The sequence below is a fragment of the Engystomops pustulosus genome, chromosome 4 (assembly GCF_040894005.1).
Source record: "Engystomops pustulosus chromosome 4, aEngPut4.maternal, whole genome shotgun sequence".
NCBI classification, from domain to species: Eukaryota; Metazoa; Chordata; class Amphibia; order Anura; family Leptodactylidae; genus Engystomops; species Engystomops pustulosus.
Genome location: NC_092414.1, coordinates 138675859 through 138696486, shown reverse-complemented (window position 1 = coordinate 138696486; position 20628 = coordinate 138675859). Strand labels below are relative to the sequence as shown.

At 39.0% G+C, this 20628-nt stretch overlaps 1 protein-coding gene across 2 annotated transcripts; it reads left to right on the top strand.

Moving 5' to 3' along the window:
* The first annotated feature begins 584 nt into the window (after positions 1–584).
* On the top strand, positions 585–20418 carry NRG4 (neuregulin 4). Of its 2 annotated transcripts, none has more exons than XM_072147676.1 (6): positions 585–675; positions 5161–5230; positions 14675–14765; positions 16786–16935; positions 18186–18266; positions 19283–20418. In XM_072147676.1, the coding sequence occupies exons 1-5, from the start codon at positions 607–609 to the stop codon at positions 18220–18222; spliced, it is 417 nt and encodes a 138-aa protein (XP_072003777.1). In that variant the 5' UTR covers positions 585–606; the 3' UTR covers positions 18223–18266; positions 19283–20418. The 2 variants fall into 2 exon arrangements, with proteins under 2 accessions (XP_072003777.1, XP_072003778.1); XM_072147677.1 differs by lacking the exon at positions 585–675 and adding an exon at positions 4587–4786.
* The last annotated feature ends 210 nt before the right edge of the window (positions 20419–20628 follow it).

The following is a 20628-nucleotide window of genomic DNA, read 5'->3' as shown; positions in this document are numbered from 1 at the left end:
CAATTACAACTCAGCTTTCATTTTATCAGTGCTCATGAATCTTTTAAAGGGGAGCTGTGATTGGTTGCCATGGGCTGACTTTTAGACAGCTTGATAAATCTCCCCCATTTTCTTGAAGTCTCTGTTTATACATACTTTACTGTTACCCCCTGCACAAACTGTTTTTTGATACATTTGCAAGCAGTTAGCACTAAAATCAAAGTCACAAAGTCAGATAAAAAAAAACTAGTACTGGCATTTCATTAAATGTGAGCCCAAATGTTTTATTACATTTCACCCATTTTTTGTAATTTCTTTGTAATTTAAACCTTTTTTTTGCATTTTACTATTTGGAACCATGGGGGGGGGGGGGGGTTTGATCACAAATTATTGCTGGCCTCCGATGACCTCATGTGGTCTTTGTCGAGTATCTGCATATTTCCAGTGCCTTTTTATTCAATTAATTAAATAACCTGGCTCCCTGCCTGTATTGTGTGGTGAGGTGGTGAGTCCCGGGGGGAAAGTTCAGTTGAGAATTGCTTGTGGCAGTTTACTAAGCAGGGGGGGGGGGGGGTAATGAGCGATGATTATGGGGGAAGAAATTGAGGAGAAGACGGCTTGTATTATATGAACCCCCCCCCCCCACCACCACCACCACCAGGGACTCGCCACACACCACTGCTGGCAGGGAGCCAGGTAATGTAAAAGAAATGATTGAAAAGCACTGATACAACACAGAGGCATATTTAAAATCAACATGCTAGAGGCTATTGGAACCTGTCATTGTCTAAATATTACCTTGCTGATCACAGGTAACCTATAAATCAGTATGTGATACATCCCCACCAATCTCTTTCTCTCCAGATGTGGGCACCATGCTTCAGTTTTATTTAGTTATGATTAATAATAGTCCACAATTCATACAAAAATATTGCTACAGATCAAATTTAGATTACCGTAGATGTTAAATTATTATGAAAAAGGAAACAAGCCAATGTTGTTAAAAAAAGAACTGTTGTAAATTGTAGATATCAGGCAGGTGATTATGTCAGCAAAGGATATTAAAGTACGTCAGCTATCCACACACTGGAGCCAAGGATCACTGACCCAAACCAAATGACTATAATTATTAATCCTGCTTCTGTTAAACTTCTTTCAGAGTCTGTAAAAATAACAACCATTGTTCGTGTGTCTGTTCTATTCTAACAAAAAAAAAAATGACAATGTGGTTTTAAAAATCACATGCCGTATTTTATTAGTCAGCTTGCATGCCTATCGGTGGCCATATGGTGGCTTCGTTTTGATATTACAATGACAGAAAGTATGGGATCTCATAAAAATACTCCTATAACCCCTTGGTGTTACTCCAAGAGCAACAATTGCTTTGCTGAGAGCAAGTTTTTTTATTGGACATTTATCACTATCCATTTAATGTATAAGAAGAAATGTAAGGGGGGAATTTAAAAACTGCACTTTTGGTTTTTGTGTTTTTTCTATTTATATATATATATATATATATATATATGTATATATATATATAAGTTTATATATATTTTTGTTATGTTTCACTTCTTTGTTTTGCCACATATAACTTCATATATACCTCATTAAATCACTAACCAAGATAATATCCATGTCCATACCAAAGTCACAACAAGAACTGAATGTCAATGCCCCAATCAAAAATCCAAGGAATAGTTAGGGAAACCCACATAGTCAGAACAATAGTCAGACCAGCATCGTAAACACTCATAGCAGAACATTTATTATGTCCACCAATCTTCTGCTGGACAAAGCATGAAAAAAGTTCCACTACCTGGCCCCTAATAAAGTTGCCTTTGGTGACTCAATGGGGGTCATTTACTTACCCAGTCCTGTCGCGATCCAGCGGCGCGTTCCCCAACGAGGTTTCGGGTACTCCGCCGACTCACTAAGGTCATGCGCCCGATGTCCACTCGATGTCGCTGCTGCGCTGAAGTCCGCCGAGGTCCGCCGGAGTTCACCAACCTATTCCTGGTGCATGTGAGTGATTGATTTTGCGACACAATACGTTTTTTAAATTCCGTGTTTTTTCCAAATCCGGAAGAAAATCGGGAAACCCGACGAAAGTGCGGCCGTGGAGCCCTTAGTAAATGAGCATTATGTGGAGTGCTCCTCTTGCCTCCTATGACTTGCTGCCTCACCTGATGACTGGTATCAATTAGTATTATACGCTGGATGGATTGTATTACTTGTATCACTGCTTTGTAGTAGCTTTGCTACTTTCCTGGGCTCATCATTTATCTGTGGATTTACAATTTTGTGTATTGTTTGTGTGAAATCATATTTAATGTTTGGTAGGCAGCATTATACTATAGTGGTATTTGCGGACTATTTATGTGGGCCACCTTGCAGATACCAAAATCTGCTGTTTTCTATGTACTGGTGTTCTTTTAATTGGTTGTGTCTATTTGGTGTTGTGTCTTTTCTATTTTTGGGTCATGTACTAAAGAAAGACATGTAAGTATTCTTACATGTGTTGGTTCCTTTATAATAATAATGCATCTTTTATATATATATATATATATTTATATAGTGTACATGTACTTCAACAAATTGTCAGATCTGTCTCCCTGCAATTCAAATAGTTATGTCTGTAGAAAAGCGTTCTGGTGTCATATTAAAAAGGAGAATCTCACTTTTAATGTAATATCCAGGTGTCAAAGAAATAAGATATTATTTCTTGGTACCACTGTTCTGAAGACATATCCATTTGAAGCGGGCCACTCATGACGTCTATTCATGTGATATCTAGGTGGGGTATAATGCTGCACCACCCAACCTCTCCTCTATAATCTTAGTCTATCGCGCAACCCATGATCTTTAATCTGCCAGTGATGTTAGATTGTTCTCAACCTTTCACGCATGTCTCCAGGACTTCTCCCGAGCTGCACCAATTCTCTGCAATGCCCAACCCACATGCTCATCTCTTTAGGAAAGCCTACCACAGTCGCTAACTACCTGAAATTTCATCTCTCTCTTTACTATCCCATCCTGTGTACTTCTCCCATCTGTTATCCAGCTAACAACAGATGCCGACATTGTATATAAAATGGCAGCTGATGGCTGGTTCAAGCAGTAGCATCTTTATTTATTAAATTATTTTATTCTGTTTTTCTATTTTGTGCCGCCCATTCATCCTCATAGACTGTAAACTCTTGTGAGCAGGGCCCTCACTCCTATTGTTCTATAAGACTGTTTGTACTATGTAATGTCTTTGTTCATTTGTATATGTCCCCTATGATTTGTAAAGTGCTACGGAATATGATGGCGCTCTATAAATAAAGATTATTATTATTATAGTGCTATCTTATTCTGCAGAGCTTCACAGATCATAAGACATTGCTCATTATTCAATAATATAAAACAACAGGAGTGAGAGGTCCAAAGAATAAACTTCCTTGGACCTATGTGAATTATGATTGAAGGCTGTACCTACCACATTTTGCCCTACCGAAGATTCTCCCAAAGAGACAGGAAGCAAAGCAATGTGTTAAAGAGAATTTATTCAGCAGAGAGACATGTGTAGAACGGCATTTAGGGTTTTCAGATGCATTCAAACATGGCTAGAAGTGTGAAATGGATGCATTTGCATGTTTCACATGTTATACTATGCTTTTGGCTGGTTAGAAAGCGTTTACAATATTACTGGAAGTATAAGCAATACTATTAGAATAGTATCAAGATGGTAAAGAGAACAATAGTTGATGGTTTGATATATAACAATTATAATTATGACAATGTATTTTCCTATTTCTTTCTAATGAGCATTCTGGATTAAGTCATTATTATAATAGACTATAAAGGTTAGTTTTATGGTTACTGTTGTTTTAACTTTATGCAGGAATTCCGAATCTCGGACATTCACGATCTATAACTACGTAATAATTACGTAAAGGTAATTAAGTAGATGTAATTGCTTAGCCAATCACTGACCTATTTGCTCATCATTAGCCAGCTGTGCAGGGAACTTAAATACCCTCAAGCAACAGCAGGCAGCATAGACTGTTCCACTTCAGCCAGGTATACACACCTTTCAATATCTACTTTTATGTGTAATGTCATTTGTTGTAGACATAAAATATATTTTGTATTTAAAGTTTGATCTAAAATACATTTCCTTTTGCAAGTAGATGTTTTTCTCAGCGATAGTTTTGTTCTTGTATGTGTAAGTGACAGTTTCTGAATGAAACACACATCTGGTTGCAGCTTGTTTCCTCTGTTATCTTTTACTGTATTCTGTTAGTGCTGTTATTCAATATAGTCAATTTAACTTTTTCATAGATAGAGTTCCTTTCTTCTCCTGATGTCAAATAGCTTAGAATTGCTGATTAACTGTGAAACAGGATACTTAGTGAATACACAGTGCCAAGATTATCACCACCAGTTTTATAGCTATAGACAAAATCATGCCTCTAAATATATCACATGCAAAATTATGCAACCAGCAACATTCCTATGATGCAAGAAGTCTTTAGGAAATGTAACTGGAAGGTATAAAAGTGCTGAAAAGGAGACAGTAAAGATAAAAAGCTCAGTATAGTAGTAGTAGTAATAATCCTACAAGTAATAATAAACAAAGGGAAAAATAGAAGTGATAGTAGAAAAAAACGAGAGGAAAGGGAGAGATCAGCCCAGGGGAGGAGCAGATGTGTGGAGCCCAGGAAGCTTCATATCCATACTAGGATTGCATGGGGTGGCACAGACTGTGCACTGATCAGTGACATACAACAAGCTCTACTATCTCTCCCGTAGATGCCAGGATAATGTAAGTAACAAAACACACTAGCATAGTCCAGCTATATGTATCAGCAGTATATCATTGTGTGCAGTAATAACATCCATGTGTATGTGTAGCATGAGGCTATGAAGTTACACATTTTTAGTGGGCCTATTTGTTATCCTGTATGACAAGTAGATTGATTTATCTAGATGCATTAGGTGTGTAGCTACATTGTTGTGTATTCAAACAAATATGCTATGCTGGGAAAATAATTTATACAGTTTAGGTATTCCAATGCTTAGAATATCACCATTTATTTTTGGTCATTTTGTGTTTGTAAATTATTATATATTTTTCATTATATATTTTAATATTAAAATATATATTATAATATATTATATACTTTTTTTTAATTCCAGACTCCATTCTCCCACAAATTATTGACTCTAAGCCCGTACCAAGTTATTTGTTTGCATAATATGACAACAGGTAATTTTCTACATTATGCTAAAGGGATAACTATGTCTTTCTTTGACCAGTGCATATGCATTTGTAAAGCTTATTTTAAGATTCTCTGTAGCTTAAAAAAATTAAGGTAAAAAATCTTAGCATTGTATTAATCTGAATTGTTGAGGAACAAGCTGTGATCTTATATGAAATGTGAAGATAGGAAAAAGCCAAATAGATTATTTGCAAGCATCTTGCGCCCTTGGTTAGCATTGGTTAATCTTCCATTATTGTCCTGAAGGTCAGAGATGTATATTAACCTCTTCCCGCACCCTGATGTAACTGAATGCCATAAGGTGCAGGTAGTTACTGCACTATGACGTACAGTACAGAACACTGTAGCATCCTGCCAGCATGTAAGAGCCGGGCTCCCGCAGTAACACCTATGGCACGGGTACCAGAGGCGGCACTCAGAGCACTTTCTGTGGGCACCCAGGGCATCGCTCCAAACAGGACTCAAAGAATCTTCCTGCAGTTCCAAGCAACTTAAAAGATGTCAGATATTAAAGTGACATTAAAGTGATACTTACTTCGTTACTCTGGACAGTAGGAAGAGGAAGAATGAGTAAACAGGGCCAAATTGTCTTTGGAGGACCTTTTCCTGGCCCCACAATTCTCTGTGTACAGAGGGACACTGGAAAGAAGCTAAAATGATGCAAATTTTTTTTTCTACTGTGTTACTGTCCTCAGGAGGCCAGTATGATTGAAAGTTGTTGAAGAACAGGGAGCAATAAGTTTCTGCTTTAATTTTTGGTTGGCACCTCACAATAAATAAGGAGGGTTTTGGGTTGCAGTTTGGGCACTCGGCCGCTAAAAGGTTCGCCATCACTGCTATAGAGCATTACTGGGATGATTGGCACAGCTTCCAATAATGTCTATAGCAGCACTGTGGTCCGATAAAGGACCTCATGGCTGTCTTCATTAGATTCAAGTTAGATTTCAGCATATATCAGTCTGCCTATGCAGAATGCATGTAATATGCTGAACAAATGATCAAATGATCACTTATTTTTGTCCCACACTAAGACAAAACAACGTGCAAAAATTATGATATTTTTACATCCAACCTCATGAAAACAGGATAAAAAGTGATATATAAAAGTAACATTTCCCCCCGACATGATGCCAATAAAAAAGAAAAAAACCTAAAACAGCTCAGGATACAAATAAATATAATTGTTGTGCCTCTTAGAACATAGCGATGCAAAAACAAGTGAACCATAAAAAGCTATATAAATGAGTTATCACTGTAATTGCAGTGACCCATAGAATAAAGATAACTTATTATATTTTTTGGTATGGTGAATGGCTGGAAGGGGCAGAGGGCTGGCTGACTGCAGGGGCAGGGGGCTGGCTGGCTGACTGCAGGGGCAGGGGGCTGGCTGGCTGACTGCAGGGGCAGGGGGCTGGCTGACTGACTGCAGGGGCAGGAGGCTGGCTAACTACTGGGGCAGGTGGCTGGCTAACTACTGGGGCAGGGGATAAAAGCGTGATAACTACAGGCTAACTACAGGGGCAGGGGGCTGGCTAACTACAGGGGCAGGGGGCTGGCTAACTACAGGGGCAGGGGGCTGGCTAACTACAGGGGCAGGGGGCTGGCTATATACTAGGGGGAAAGGGGACTGACTAGCTATGTACTGGCTGGGACCAATGCAATTCCCACCCTAGGCTTATACTCGAGTCAATAGGTTTTCCCCTTTTTTTGTGGCAACATTATGAGCCTCGGCTTATATTTGGGTCAGTTTATACTCGATTATATAAGGTTCTATTATTTATAATATTATTTCCTAGAAAAATGAAAGGATGCATAAAAACAAACCTGGGAAATGTTAGTTATGGAGTCATTCGGGTGGTATCACTATCTGCCTGATAATTTAGAACTTTGAAAATGGAGAATTTTTTTAAATGCTTGCCAAATTTCAGGTTTTTTTTATAACTTCAACAATGTGTGGCAAGAACACAATCTCAAAATCCACTGGATATGTTGAAGTATTCCAAAGTTATAATTACTTATAATGACACTGGGCAGATTGGTCCTGAAGGGGTTAACCAGCTGATACACACATATATGGCTATAAACATGGCCTGGCTGACTACAGGGGCAGGGGGCTTGCTAACTACAGGGGCAGGGGGCTAGCTGACTACAGGGGCAGGGGGCTGGCTGACTGCATGGGCAGGGGCCGGGCTAACTCTATTATTTATAATATAATTTCCTAGAAAAATGAAAGGATGCATAAAAACCAATATAAAGTAGACATCTGGGAAATCTTAGTTATGGAGTCATTCGGGTGGTATCACTATCTGCCTGATAATTTAGAACTTTGAAAATGGAGAATTTTTTTTAATGCTTGCCAAATTTCAGTTTTTTTATAACTTCAACAATGTGTGGCAAGAAAACAATCTCAAAATCCACTGAATATGTTAAAGTATTCCAAAGTTATAATTACTTATAATGACACAGAGCAGATTGGTCCTGAAGGGGTTAACCAGCTGATAAACATATATAGGGATATAAACATGTACTTGTGTTCAAAACTTGGCATTCCTCTTATATATTTATATAGCAGGATGCTGTGGTCACCATTTAACAGAGTCCTACTGTAAAGGTGTAAGGTTGGGCTTATGAAAATATAGTGTAGAAAAAACAGTGGAGGTGGTTATGGTTATCAATGACGTACATGCAAACCTTAAATTTAAAATAGTGAATACCTGAAATCTAGAGCTGTCCCCAATAACATGCTGCCCTAATTAAGGGGCCTCTAAATGAAATTTTAGGATGCATGGTTGAAGTCACATCGGACTACCCTGTGCATGGGGCTTTACATTGGAAATGTAACATTGCAGTGAACACACATTATGCCTTCTCCGACAGCTTCGTAAATCTCCCTGTACCTGACAGTTTTTGGCATCTTCCTGTCAGTTTGTAGCCACTATGGAAGTTTTGGGGCAAAGAGAGTGGGGCAGGCGGAGGGTGGTCGAAGGCATGAACTTGCAACCCACCTCATTTACTACAGTCTCTGCTGGAATACTGGCGGACACTATAGGAAAAACTTTACCCATTCAGTCCTGGTCTACAGGTCCGAACTGGCTAAGTTTGCGCCCGCATATACAAAGAGGCTGGAGCCTATTAGTGATGCAGACACAGGACCACCAGCAGGGGAAATTTTATTTGTTAAAAACAATAGTCTTAATGAATTCTCCACGTTGTTGGGAGATGTATTATTGCAGTTACAAAGGTTTAAACTCTTCCAAAGGTTTCATAATTGTCGCATCTGCAGATTTGTGCCATATTTGAGACATTTTTTGTGAGATTAAATCAACCTGCTGCCCTTTTTGCTTCAGCCAACTTACTCCACATTTACCATGTGACTCCAGATGGACATATTATAAGAATGACTTTTCAAGTTGCAAATTTAGTGGAAAATCCACTCTGGTACCCTCTTGGCATAGGAAAAACTTATTTGCCACTTTTTTGGTGACTTTTTAGTCAACAAAATTGCAAATCCTCTTTATGTGATAGGGTGAAACTACATTTATCAATCAGTCTGAGTCATTATAGTAAACCTGACGTGCAGAACATATCCATACAGCTCCTAAGATGCTCTTAAACAGCTGGAGTAAGATCCTGCCTAATGATAACTCGTGAGAAATGTGTGGAGAATCCAGCACTCAGTGGTGAATAAAACTTTTTTTTTTTATTTGCACCATCTTAAATCACCTAGAGCCCACAATGAGTGAGACCGACATGTTTCAAACCACTTTGGGTTCCTAATCATGGTTGTAAAACATGTAGCTCACACCATTCCGATTCTCTGCGTTTTTACGATGGAGTCAATAAAAGAAGATTTTAACTGGATGCTTCACACATTTTTCAAGTGTCTTCGGACAGGCCCAGCTATCTCTTATCTGTGCAGCGGGCATACCAGGAATGAACATATATGCCCAAGGACTTTTGTGGACATCAGATGGTGAGCTCACTATTTTTTTACTAATGATAGCTCTGCCCCACTGCGTCTGGCAGAATAGCCCATTGTAGTTCATATTGGTCAGTCCTGGCATTGCAAGTGACTAATTATGACAGTAATATTTTACAGCTAATATCTTAGTGGTTTGTGCCTGTTTCCTATGAATAAATGCAATCCACACCTACTTTTCACCAATAAATCATGTATGTCTAATCTAGATGGATGAGGTAACTGAATAACCTCTCTGTTCTTATATTACACTGTGAAATTTTACTCAATCCCAATTGCACTAACCTATAAAATCTGATGAAGCTGCAAGTATTTTCCCTTCAGGTGTAATAACTTCCTGCATGATGCAATGGGAAACAGGATGCAAAATATCCTGTCACTATAACCCTATGTCATAGCATCAGCTAGCATAATAGTGCAATGGCAGTTTTATTTATTCTGATATTCACAAGGGCAGACTAGAAACCAAATATTTAGCACCCCCCCCCCCTTACCACAAGTAAACTGATTTACAGCCAATGATTTGCATAAGATTGTGCCGCAAGAGTTTACAATGTGTCAGCCAGATTCTAGCCTTAAACTATGCTGCATTGCATCAGACCATGCTCATCACCTTGAGGATACTAGGTAAGAAAAGTGGGGAAGGTACACATATACTGTTATACACTGGAAGGTGTGAGGATCATATTGATAGATACATTTGTTTAGTTTAATTAAATAAGTTAAATAGCAAGAGGCAACTTGCAACTGTAAATTAAGGATATCAGTTCTGTATTGTTACCACATTGTAGAAAAAAAATATTTGGAGTTAGTATAGAATAAATAAGCAAAATTTCAATTTTCAAATGTGTCATTGCAAAGCGTGAAATTCAGCTCATAATTATTCTGTTTTTTAGTCTACTGGCTGGTCCAGTAATTAACAGCTATTTCTCTGATACATGATCATCCAGGTATCAATGAGTAGGATCACCCACTGGACTCCTAAACTTAGAATTAGTAGCAATAAAATAAATGAAAAGTTAAATTAGAACTTTTCTTAGGAAGCTCAGCACATCCTACTCTGTGACATGCTGTTTAAAGATCATTCTGTCAAAATTTGCTTATGTAGCTCACATCTGAAAAGATGATAAATGGATTGGGGGGACTTTATTTCCTTTTATTTTATTTAATAAAAAATTAAATATAATTTTAGGAGGTTACATGATGAATAAAAAGATAACTTGCATCCTTGTATATGTTTATTTTCATGAATAAACTACTATGGGGCTAGTAAGGAAAGATTTTAGGAGATTTCCAATATTTAGTAATGGTCTGGCTCTTCACCATTATTAAGGCAGGGACTGACAATATGTTATAACAGCATGTGATTTAATAATTTACCCCCTGTAGTTGGACCTGACAGTGCACAGTTACAGTTTTGTCATTTACAACTGCAGTGACACTTCTCTGGCGCTTGCCTATATTCATAATACATGGAACTACAGATATGAAGTGATTGTCTCTTATGGAGAGGTCTTAATTATTTAGTAAGTCTTTTAGGCAATAATTTTATAATTTTTTTAATTTAGCAAAATATTATTATACAGTCACATGATGTAAGTATATCCTCCTAGAAATGTGTTATGGGATAAAGTGCATTCCAGGTTAAACTGTAACTGAGAGCACAATACTAGAGAATTTAATAACCTACTAAGTGATAACTGGAGGAAAAGGATACAATCACAACTGGTCAAATGGAACTAAGTAAATAGGATGTTCCGGTTCTATGTCACTGAGGATTGTTTATTGTGTAAACTGAACTTGTCACTTTCTTTTATACCTTAACCCCTTAAGGGGCTTTTGCAGCAAGCCCAATTTTTAAATCTGCCTTGTGTCACTATAAGTGGTTATAACCTTTAAATGCTTTAAAATTATCCAAGGGTTTTTTAGATTGTTTTTGGTCACACATTGTACTTCAAATTAGCAGAAATATTTGGATGATATCTTTAGCGTTTAATTATGGAAAAAATGATACATTTGTCAAAAATGTTGAAAACTTCCTAAAGTTTTAAATTCATTTTTTTTAGGAAGATAGTCATAGCACCCAAATAACTTTATATCCAACATTTCCTGAATGTCTGCTTTATGTTGGCTTAGCTTTTTATGCATCCTTTAATTTTTCTAGGTTGTTCTGTGGCATAAAATTGTGGGTGCAATTCCAATTGTGAGTTTACCTGACCGGCCTAGTGAGTATAGGGAACTGCCCCATAGTTTATCATGGCCTATAGGGTTAAACGGGTCGGCACGTAGTACTTGGAACTACCATACAGTCTACAGGGTTACACAGGCGGGATGGCGATGCCAGCTGTTACTGTGGGAGCCAGGCTTTCACATACAGCCGACCTCCTGCTGCGATTGCTCCTGAGCCCAGGTGATTACTGAGACGTACATGTATGCCAGTATGCAGCAACAGACTGCATTTCCCGTTGTATATGTCTTATTGCACCAACGGGTTAATACCAATTTCCAGCCTGGCTCATACATTTAAACTAAACTACAATGAAGAAAACAATTTTATTCTATTTTATATAGTTTACTACTTATTGCAGGGATAACAAAATTTGTGAAGATTGTTTTTAATTGCAGACATTAATAGTGCAGTTGATAATTGTAAACTTTGTAATATATATACATTGAACACCTAAATATAAAAAGAATGCTCTGATAGACATTCTAAGCCATGATAAATTATGCAAAAATAAAGTTTATAAATGTACACTTTATTTCATCAATCAAGATTGTAATTAAAAAATCATATACCGTATATATACTCGTGTATAAGCTGAGTTTTTCAGCACAAAAAATGTGCTGAAAAACGTCCACTTGGCTTATACACGAGTCAATGCACGAGTAAAAAATACTTAAAAAATAATAAACTTATATACTCACCCTCCGGTGGCCCCGATGTGCAACGCTGCTCCCCCGATGTCCGCGCGGCTCGTCTTCTGGCTTCCGCGCCCGTCTTCTTTCTTCTGCTGGGAGCCGCCATGTTTTACCCCCGGGCGGCGCATAGTATAACGTCAGCAGCAGCACGTCATACTATTCACCTGCCGGCCGGGGGGGAGCTGTGGCGGCGCCCAGCAGAAGAAGCTGTATACTATTGGGGGCAAGCTGTATACTACTGGGGGCAGGATGCATACTAATGGGGGCAGGCTGTATACTACTCGGAGCAGGCTGTATACTACTGGGGGCAGGCTGGGCTCGCTGTATACTACTGGGGGCAAGCTGGGCTGGCTGTATGCTACTGGGAGCAAGCTGGGCAGGCAGGGCAGGCTGTGTACTACAGGGGGCAAGCTGTGTACTACAGGGGGCTGTCTGGCTATATACTGGGGGGGTTTGTGACCAATGCATTTCCCACCCTCGGCTTATACTCGAGTCAATAGGTTTTCCCAGGTTTTGGTGGTAAACTTAGGGGTCTCGGCTTATACTCGGGTTGACTTATACTCGAGTATATACGGTAAGCATACAGCAAAGAGACTAAAATGACCCAAATATAAACCACCCCCACCGTGGATACATAAAGTACAAGGCCTACAAACATTTCACATAGCCCAATTTTTCACACATAGCTGTAAATCAATTCAATACCTATATAGGCTGTATGCAGTATTTATAGGCCTTGTACTTCATATATCCAGGGCTGGGTGGTTTGGGTCATTTCAGTCTCTTTTCTGTATGTTAATATGAATTTTTTAGTAAATAAAATGTATAAAATGTTCTGCTCTATTTTTGCATGATTTATCGGGGTGTATGATGTTTATTGGACCATTTTTTAATTTTGTAGGTGTTTTAAGAGGACCATATGAGTATGTGGTAATACCCACCCTTACTGGTTATATTTGTTTACATGAACATTAAGTAAAACAGTTTTAACAGCTAAACTGCATCTTTTTTTTCTGCTATTTGTTCTGTGATGAGCATTGTATCAAACTTCCTTCTGAGGCCCATTCATTTCAGACAGACGAGGAGGCTAATAATTAACTCTTTTCATACATAAAGAACATTTCATTTGATTTATCTCTGTATGGTTATTAGACCATCCACATCTAACTTTAGACCATTAACATCTAACTTTATGTATATGCCAGGACAGCTCCCAGCATATACACTGAATATATAAATAGACATGTAGTGGCAGATGGAGCCATTCTTTTTGCCATATAAGGACAGTTACATCACTAGGGAAACACCCTGAACATCGACAGCAGCCATTCACTGCTTTCAGGGGGAGGGGAGGAACAGGATGATGTACCCCACTGTATGTACATACAGTGGGATACACTCCTGCCATATGTTGTAAGGTCAAATCAGGAATCCATCCAACCAGCTAAAACAAAGTATGAACTCAACCTTACACAAACTACTTAAAGGGGTTATCCAAGATTAATAAATAAATTAGGGACAGGCTAGGGTGGGTTTTTAAAAATAATAAACGTGTGCTCACCTCCTCGGCGCCGCGGTCCGTCTGATCTGTGCCCCTGTTTGTTTACAAACAGCCGCGCACTGGGAGTTTCCGGCCAACAGAGGTGGCCGGCCACTCCCATCTGTCCCTATCTCTCAGCATTGTAGGCGCTGGGATATGGTGTTGGGTGGGAGCTTCCGGCCGGCCTGAATCTCCCTGTGTGTGGTTTCTGTGCCCCTGTAAACAAACAGGAACACAGATCAGAGGGACCGCAGCGCAGGACATCAGCGGCGTCAGAGGAAGTCAGTACACATTTATTATTTTTAAAAAGCCCACCAAAATCCGGCCCTAATTTATTTATTAAACTTGGACAACCCCTTTCAATAAAGAAGGAAGGCAGAGTAAAAAGAACACAGGAACATATTTCTTAAATCAAATATAATGCGAAGTTTACTATAATCATCTATGTTATTCAATTTGAGGGTTCAGTTAAGTTTTAAACATTTTTTAAAAAATTGCTTCTAAATACTCACCAAAAGATTTGCAAATGAGGACTTGGCACATCAAACATATTCGAAAACTGGAAAACTTTGCTATTTACATTAATTAAGCTTTATTTACAGAAAAGCCCTTTATTGTCAAGAAATTGCCTGCTTTCTACAAAGTTATATATTCAAATGAATTGTATTAAATGTTTTCCACCAGGTCTTCTCTTCTCAACATTTTGGTAAAATAGGCCTGAATTAGTGTGAATTTAGAGATAATTAACTGATCACTTATTAGTGATTAGTAGGAATCTTTACCTACAAATATTATATAAGTTGTCTCCACTTCTCTACTACTATAACATGCTGCCTTTATAGATTTCCTGGTGTTTATCACGCTGCGCCTGGAATATTGGCAATACTTATATCTAAGGTAACTCAGAGGCCAGCAATGTAGTAAGAGACCCAGACCTTGTAATGAATGTCATTCTGGAAGTGTTTACATTGGATACACCTTGTGTTTCAGGTCATGGAGTACCATGTGCAGAGAAAGGGCAGAAAACTTTCTGTTTGAATGGAGGCATATGTTACAGCATAGGTCCAAAGCAACTCTGCAGGTGAGTGTCAGCTTTTGCGTTGCTTCACTTTGTAAAGGGGTATTCTAAGTGGCTTAGTGGTTAGCATTACAGCATTGCAGTCCAAGGGCAAAGAGTTTGTAAGTTATCTCTGGGTTTTCTCCGGGTCCTCCAGTTTCCTCCCACACTCCAAAAACATACTGGTAGGTTGATTAGATTATGAGCCCCATTGGAGACAGGGACTGATTTGGCAAGCTCTGTGTATCTCTGCGTAATCTGTGTGCGCTATATAAATAAAAGAATTATTATTATTTTAATGCCAAGCATTTACAAGCATTAGGGCCCCACACTAGTCCATTAACACAGCAAAAGTTACCAACCTATTCCTGATCATCTCCTATTTTGGCTCTTGCACTTTCCAGAGCTCCACTGTTCTTTACTACCTGGTATTTCCGGATGCACAAGAAAGGCTTTGATATGTCTATTTAACCATTCACTGACCAGAACAGTACCTGACTGAACTAGTATTATGGAGCATTTCCTGTTTTGGGAGAAATTAGAAATGTAGGCAGAATTGCGACCGTATTTTTTTGTCAGAGATTGAAAGGTGAAGTGCTGAGGGAGCAGTGAGACGTGCCGCTACACAGTGTAACAATCTGTGAAGCTGCAGCACGGAGGGGCTCTGGTAACGGCCCAAGAACCCTGTAAATAACAAATAAAAACAAATTAAACCCTTGTTCTTGTGAAAGTTGAACTCCAAAGAAGTTCCATCAATTCTTGTGAAAGAACAACTGTAAAGCATAAAAACTTTTGTTTAACTCTGCACTAAGCTAATATAAGCAATTCTCTATTTTATTCTCATTAGCTATCTGCAGCTGTTTGCCTGCTAGCAGGGGTTTTACTTTGTCCCCCTGGCTGCTCTGTCACACTTTGTTTAAATTAGTTGCCATGGGAATCCGTATCTGTACTTTGGAGAGGAGAAGAGGGTGGGTGGATCCTGTTGGGAGGTGCACTAGGAGACAATCTATAGCCTACTGGGTGCAGGAGAATATCAGTCCCACCAGCATGTAAAAACAAGAATGTGACTGATCACATGCTTCCGGTCATCCAATTACAAGGAAGAAGTCTCTTTAAACTAGTGATGGGAATAACGGCTCTTCTTAGTGAGCTGGCTCATAAGGCTCCGGTCACTAATAAGAGTCGGCTCTTTTGGCTTATGAACGGCTCCCTATTACATTTATAATAGAGAGCCGCAGTCCCCCCCACTCCACACCACTTTTAACCCGATTGTATCGGGTTGAAGGATGTGTGGTGAGCCGGTTAGGTGCGGGGTTGAATGAGCCATCGGCTCACTTAGGAGACCCGTCTCCTGTTGTTTGTGTAAAAGAGGCGGCTCTTAGAACCGGCTCGTTCGCACACGACACATAACTACTTTATACTGCCGCATGAATGGTATGTAACAGGGCTGGTTGTGTTTGCAAGTTTGAATGCAGCAGAGTTGTGTATGTGTGGAAGTTTGAATGCACATGTAGAGACAAAGCTCAGAGTCCCCATCAATTCTAATGAATGCAGATGCTGCACACACAGCACAGTATATATACAGTGAAACCTCTTTGCATAGGAAAGGTGTGGTCTGTAGATAGGGGGCAAAATAATATAATGGCAAAAAATGATTTGTAAAGCGGTGCGTAATTTGATGGCGGTATATAATAAAGATTATTATTATACAGCTCTGAACTAGATCTCTGTACAATCAGTAACACTGATTCTGTGTCCTGATTGGCTGGGGTTGTGAAAGTAAATGCCCCCAGTGCTCTGACCTCACTGCCCTTAGCTGATGTCACAACAAGGAAGTCCCACCCACTTCATGAGAAGGTGAGAGGATTTTACAGAAAGGGTTGATAGGTATATGAGGCTGGATCTCGGGTTAGGAAGAAGCCAGAAGCATGATATCATTGGAATTGTTGTCAAAGGCTCACTCCAGCTGTGCTAAAACATTACAGTTACGCTTTCAAGGAGGGTTTGCCTCTTAACTGATTTTATTGCTTTTTATGTTTTACAGATGTATTGACAATTACACAGGAGAACGCTGTGAAGAAATCCTCTTGGCTAGTGTGGAAACAGGACCCCAGAGCAACTTCTTAATTAACTTCCTGATTTTAGGATCTTTTCTGGGCCTGATATTTTTGGGATTAGTTGTCTTTTGTTGCAGGTAAGCTAACTTACTGGGCTAGTGCTATGAGGCTGCATGCTGTGTGTGTGAAATGATAATCACATCCCTACTTCAGTTTTGGGAATGAAAGATAGAAACGCTGAAAATTACTCAATCACATTGACAGCACAGGCAGGGAGGATGCAGAACATGTCATTCTGTATTAAAAAGAAAGACTGTTCCAAGGAACTAATATAGTTGCCATTGATTTTGATACTTTTCCCCAGAATGATTTTACAAAAGTTTTATCAGTGAGATGTCCATGCTGGGTGCCTGGATCTTCACATGAAACACTAACTGGCACAGCTCAAGCATTGGATATTGGGTGGAGTTCCAACAAACCCAGTGCCCCCTTCTCCCGCTAAGGCTACATTCACATGAACTTATGGGGGACATATATATGGCGTATATACATCCCCCATACCCTTCTATGGCCTCACAGTGTACCGTTCCGTAGCCCGTAGAAAGATAGGGCATGTCCTATCTTTCTACGGAATACAGTGCCAGTGCCTTTGTATTCCTATGGAGAGCGGTGGAGGTGAGCAGCGCTCCCTCCCTCCTCTCCCCGGCGCCGTAGTACTACGGTACAGCGGGCAAACATCGTGTGCATATAGCCTTACTGGTAATAGTTTAGGGTGTGTGGGGATTTGGCCCAGTAGAGACCGTGGTAGCGGGGTGCTGGGATGCAGTTCAAGACAGGGACACCAGGGTACAGTCCAAACAGGTCTCGCCTGCGTTTATTGCAGCAAAATAAAACCAGCCTTTACATTCAGGTATTTGAATAAACAAAAGAAAACCTACCCGTCAGGGTGCTAACTATACACAATAGTCCACTAGCTCACACTAAACAAAAGATCATGTGGCTGCTCCAGACCCACAGGTCAGAGCTGTGTCCTCTCAGCCTCCTTCCACAGAGAGACAACCCACTCAACTCTGCTGAGTCATTTTATCCAGGCTAATTAGGCTGTTCCCCTCACCTGGGTCCAAGGTGCTGGACAAACCCACCTCAGCACTAAGGCCTTGCATAGAAGCAAAACCTAGGGGAAACATACCGCCCATCCACAGTTAACCCCTTCAGTGTCTCACAGGTGGTACACACCTTGGGTAAACAGCGGGGACAATTCTCTCTAATATACATTTGGAAATCATTCAGATCCACTGTATGTCTCATATCAATCTGACATCTGTTTAATTTACTTTTATATTGCTAAGATTTTTTTCTGACGTCAATATTTTTTTTAACTGTCCAGAAGAAAATTAAAGAATCGTAGTGAAGACGGACCATAAATATGCCAGCTATGTGGACCCAGCTGAGTTCCAGATAACCTGAGGTTAATTGTTTAATTTTTTTTTTTTATATTTTTGGTGTGGGCTGCTTTATGTACAGGGGTATATGTACATGTGTTAATATGTATCTATATTATTGCCATTGACAACTGACATTGATCTGTAATTCCATTCAAAGGGAAATTTACTTACATTTACATTTCATACGGCAGTCTTAAACACTTTAAATATTTTAGAATAAAATGTGCTAAATTAAGTAAGAGCCAGTCCTCATATTGGGCCTACCATACTTCATATACTATGTTTTGCTTTATGCATGATTTAGACTGTCACTAAATGTAGGTGCAGATCCCAGACGTGTGATCTACACATATCTTCAGAATTGAGGTCTATTGACCTCCATCTCAATTGCTTCTTGAATGGACCAGTGATGGGACAAAACCTTTAAAGGGAACCTGTCATTGCTGCGAAAATGAAGGTGAGGGCAGGTTCCCATAAAGCCATTATAGCATAAGGACACCCATTTTTCACCTCTGCTCAGAAAAGGATAAAATGAACATTGATTTGAATCTAGCGAGTCAAAGTGGGCGTAGTACATCTGTGTGAGTCTGCCGGCTCTGTCTCACCTCCCTAGGAAATCCACACCTCTTTTCTCAACATCATCTGTGTTGATTTCCTACGGAGGTGAAAGCAAGTCACCAGACTTACGCAGATGTAGTATGCCCACTTTGACTTGCTAGAGAATCAATGTTCATTTTATCCTTTTCTGAGCAGAGATTTTTTTTACGTGGAAAAAGGTTGTCCTTAGGTTATAAAGGCTCTATGGGAACCTGCCCACAATGTAATGTTTGCAAATAGCAGTGACAGATTCCCTTTAAAAATGTTTGCCTATGTCCTACAATAAAATTAGACTTTGTTCTATTTTATGATTGTTTTAGTGTTATGAACATGGTAGTTGGTGTATGAATAATTGTTTTACTTTTCATAGCCAGTGCAACAAATGATTTAATAAACATTGCCTCACACCAGGCATTCCTGAAATTATATGTCTTTTGGACAGGTATAAGAAGAAGGCTGCTGTCTTATGGAAGACTGGACCTTTAGACCGCATTATATTCAAAGTAGTAGGATGAGTTCCTTTATAACAAGCAGCCATGTGGCTACCACAGATTTAGTATCCCAAGTAGAAGATAAAGTTTGTTGTTACGCTCTTTGGGAATCCCTCCTGAAACATCTACTGCACAACCTGGATCTGATCACATGAATTCACCAAGCTATTTATAGTTCACAAGATGCAGAACAGAATCTGCCAAATTCACAAGTATTCAAGCTACACTTTAAAGTAAGAGCTCTAATAGCCCAATACATGATCAGAAGGCAAACTAGGTGACAGACAAGATGTGGGAATGCCATTTGTGACTGTTTGCAGCACTTACATTAAGTTGTAGGCCAGCAAGCCCTGCCAAACCAGCAGCTTTCAAATTAAATGAAGATGGATTACCTGGAACCAGCGATCTGGAAGAAAAAACATACACATTTCTTATACATATACTTATATTTCTTATACATAACTTAGTCTATGATTTATGTGAGTCTGATCAGGTTAAGCCTTACTTTTTTGAGAGGGTCAGTAAGCTGGTCTTTGACCGTCTACTTTTTTGAACATGGCTTTTACTGATATAAATCTTATTTTATTATATATATGTACCAGTACTTTAAGAATTCAATGAAGTGTATGGTACAAATAAAACAAAACACTGTATTCCATTGTATTAAACTACTCTATGAGTGCTAGATGCAGTGCTGTGACCTGAGGCATTGTAAACTTCTGAAACGCCAATGAAGTGTTAGAAACAGTGCACACCCTAGAATTTATTGGTGCACAAGTGAAGATTAGTCATGTGATTCTTGCCAGATTTCTGAACAGAAGAAGAATATCAAGTTCCCTGCATACAGCAGTTACCGTATAACTCCTTGATATTCACTATTGTATTTTACAATATTGTGTTAGCCTTCTAAATATAACATGAATATAGTATAAAGGCTACAAGAGATGGTGAGCATATATCTAAGTATCTACTGTTGTTTTCATGTATAATACACAGCCAATGTTGAAACATCATATCATAATATTTATCTGGATTTGTTTTTTCCTTTAATACTCCATATTCAACATTAAAAACTGTTTTTCCATTACTGCACTTTTTAAATTAATTTTAAACCCTTTGGGTATATTTAATTGTTCTAGTGTTTTTGTACATAGGAGAATATTGGGATATTAAAATATAACTTTTATTCAATTATTAAAATAAATTGGGCATGTGAACATGTAGCACCATTTTAGGAGCACAAAGAGCAGTGGGTCTGCTACATGTATATAAAAATGTACAGCATGCTAAAAATGGT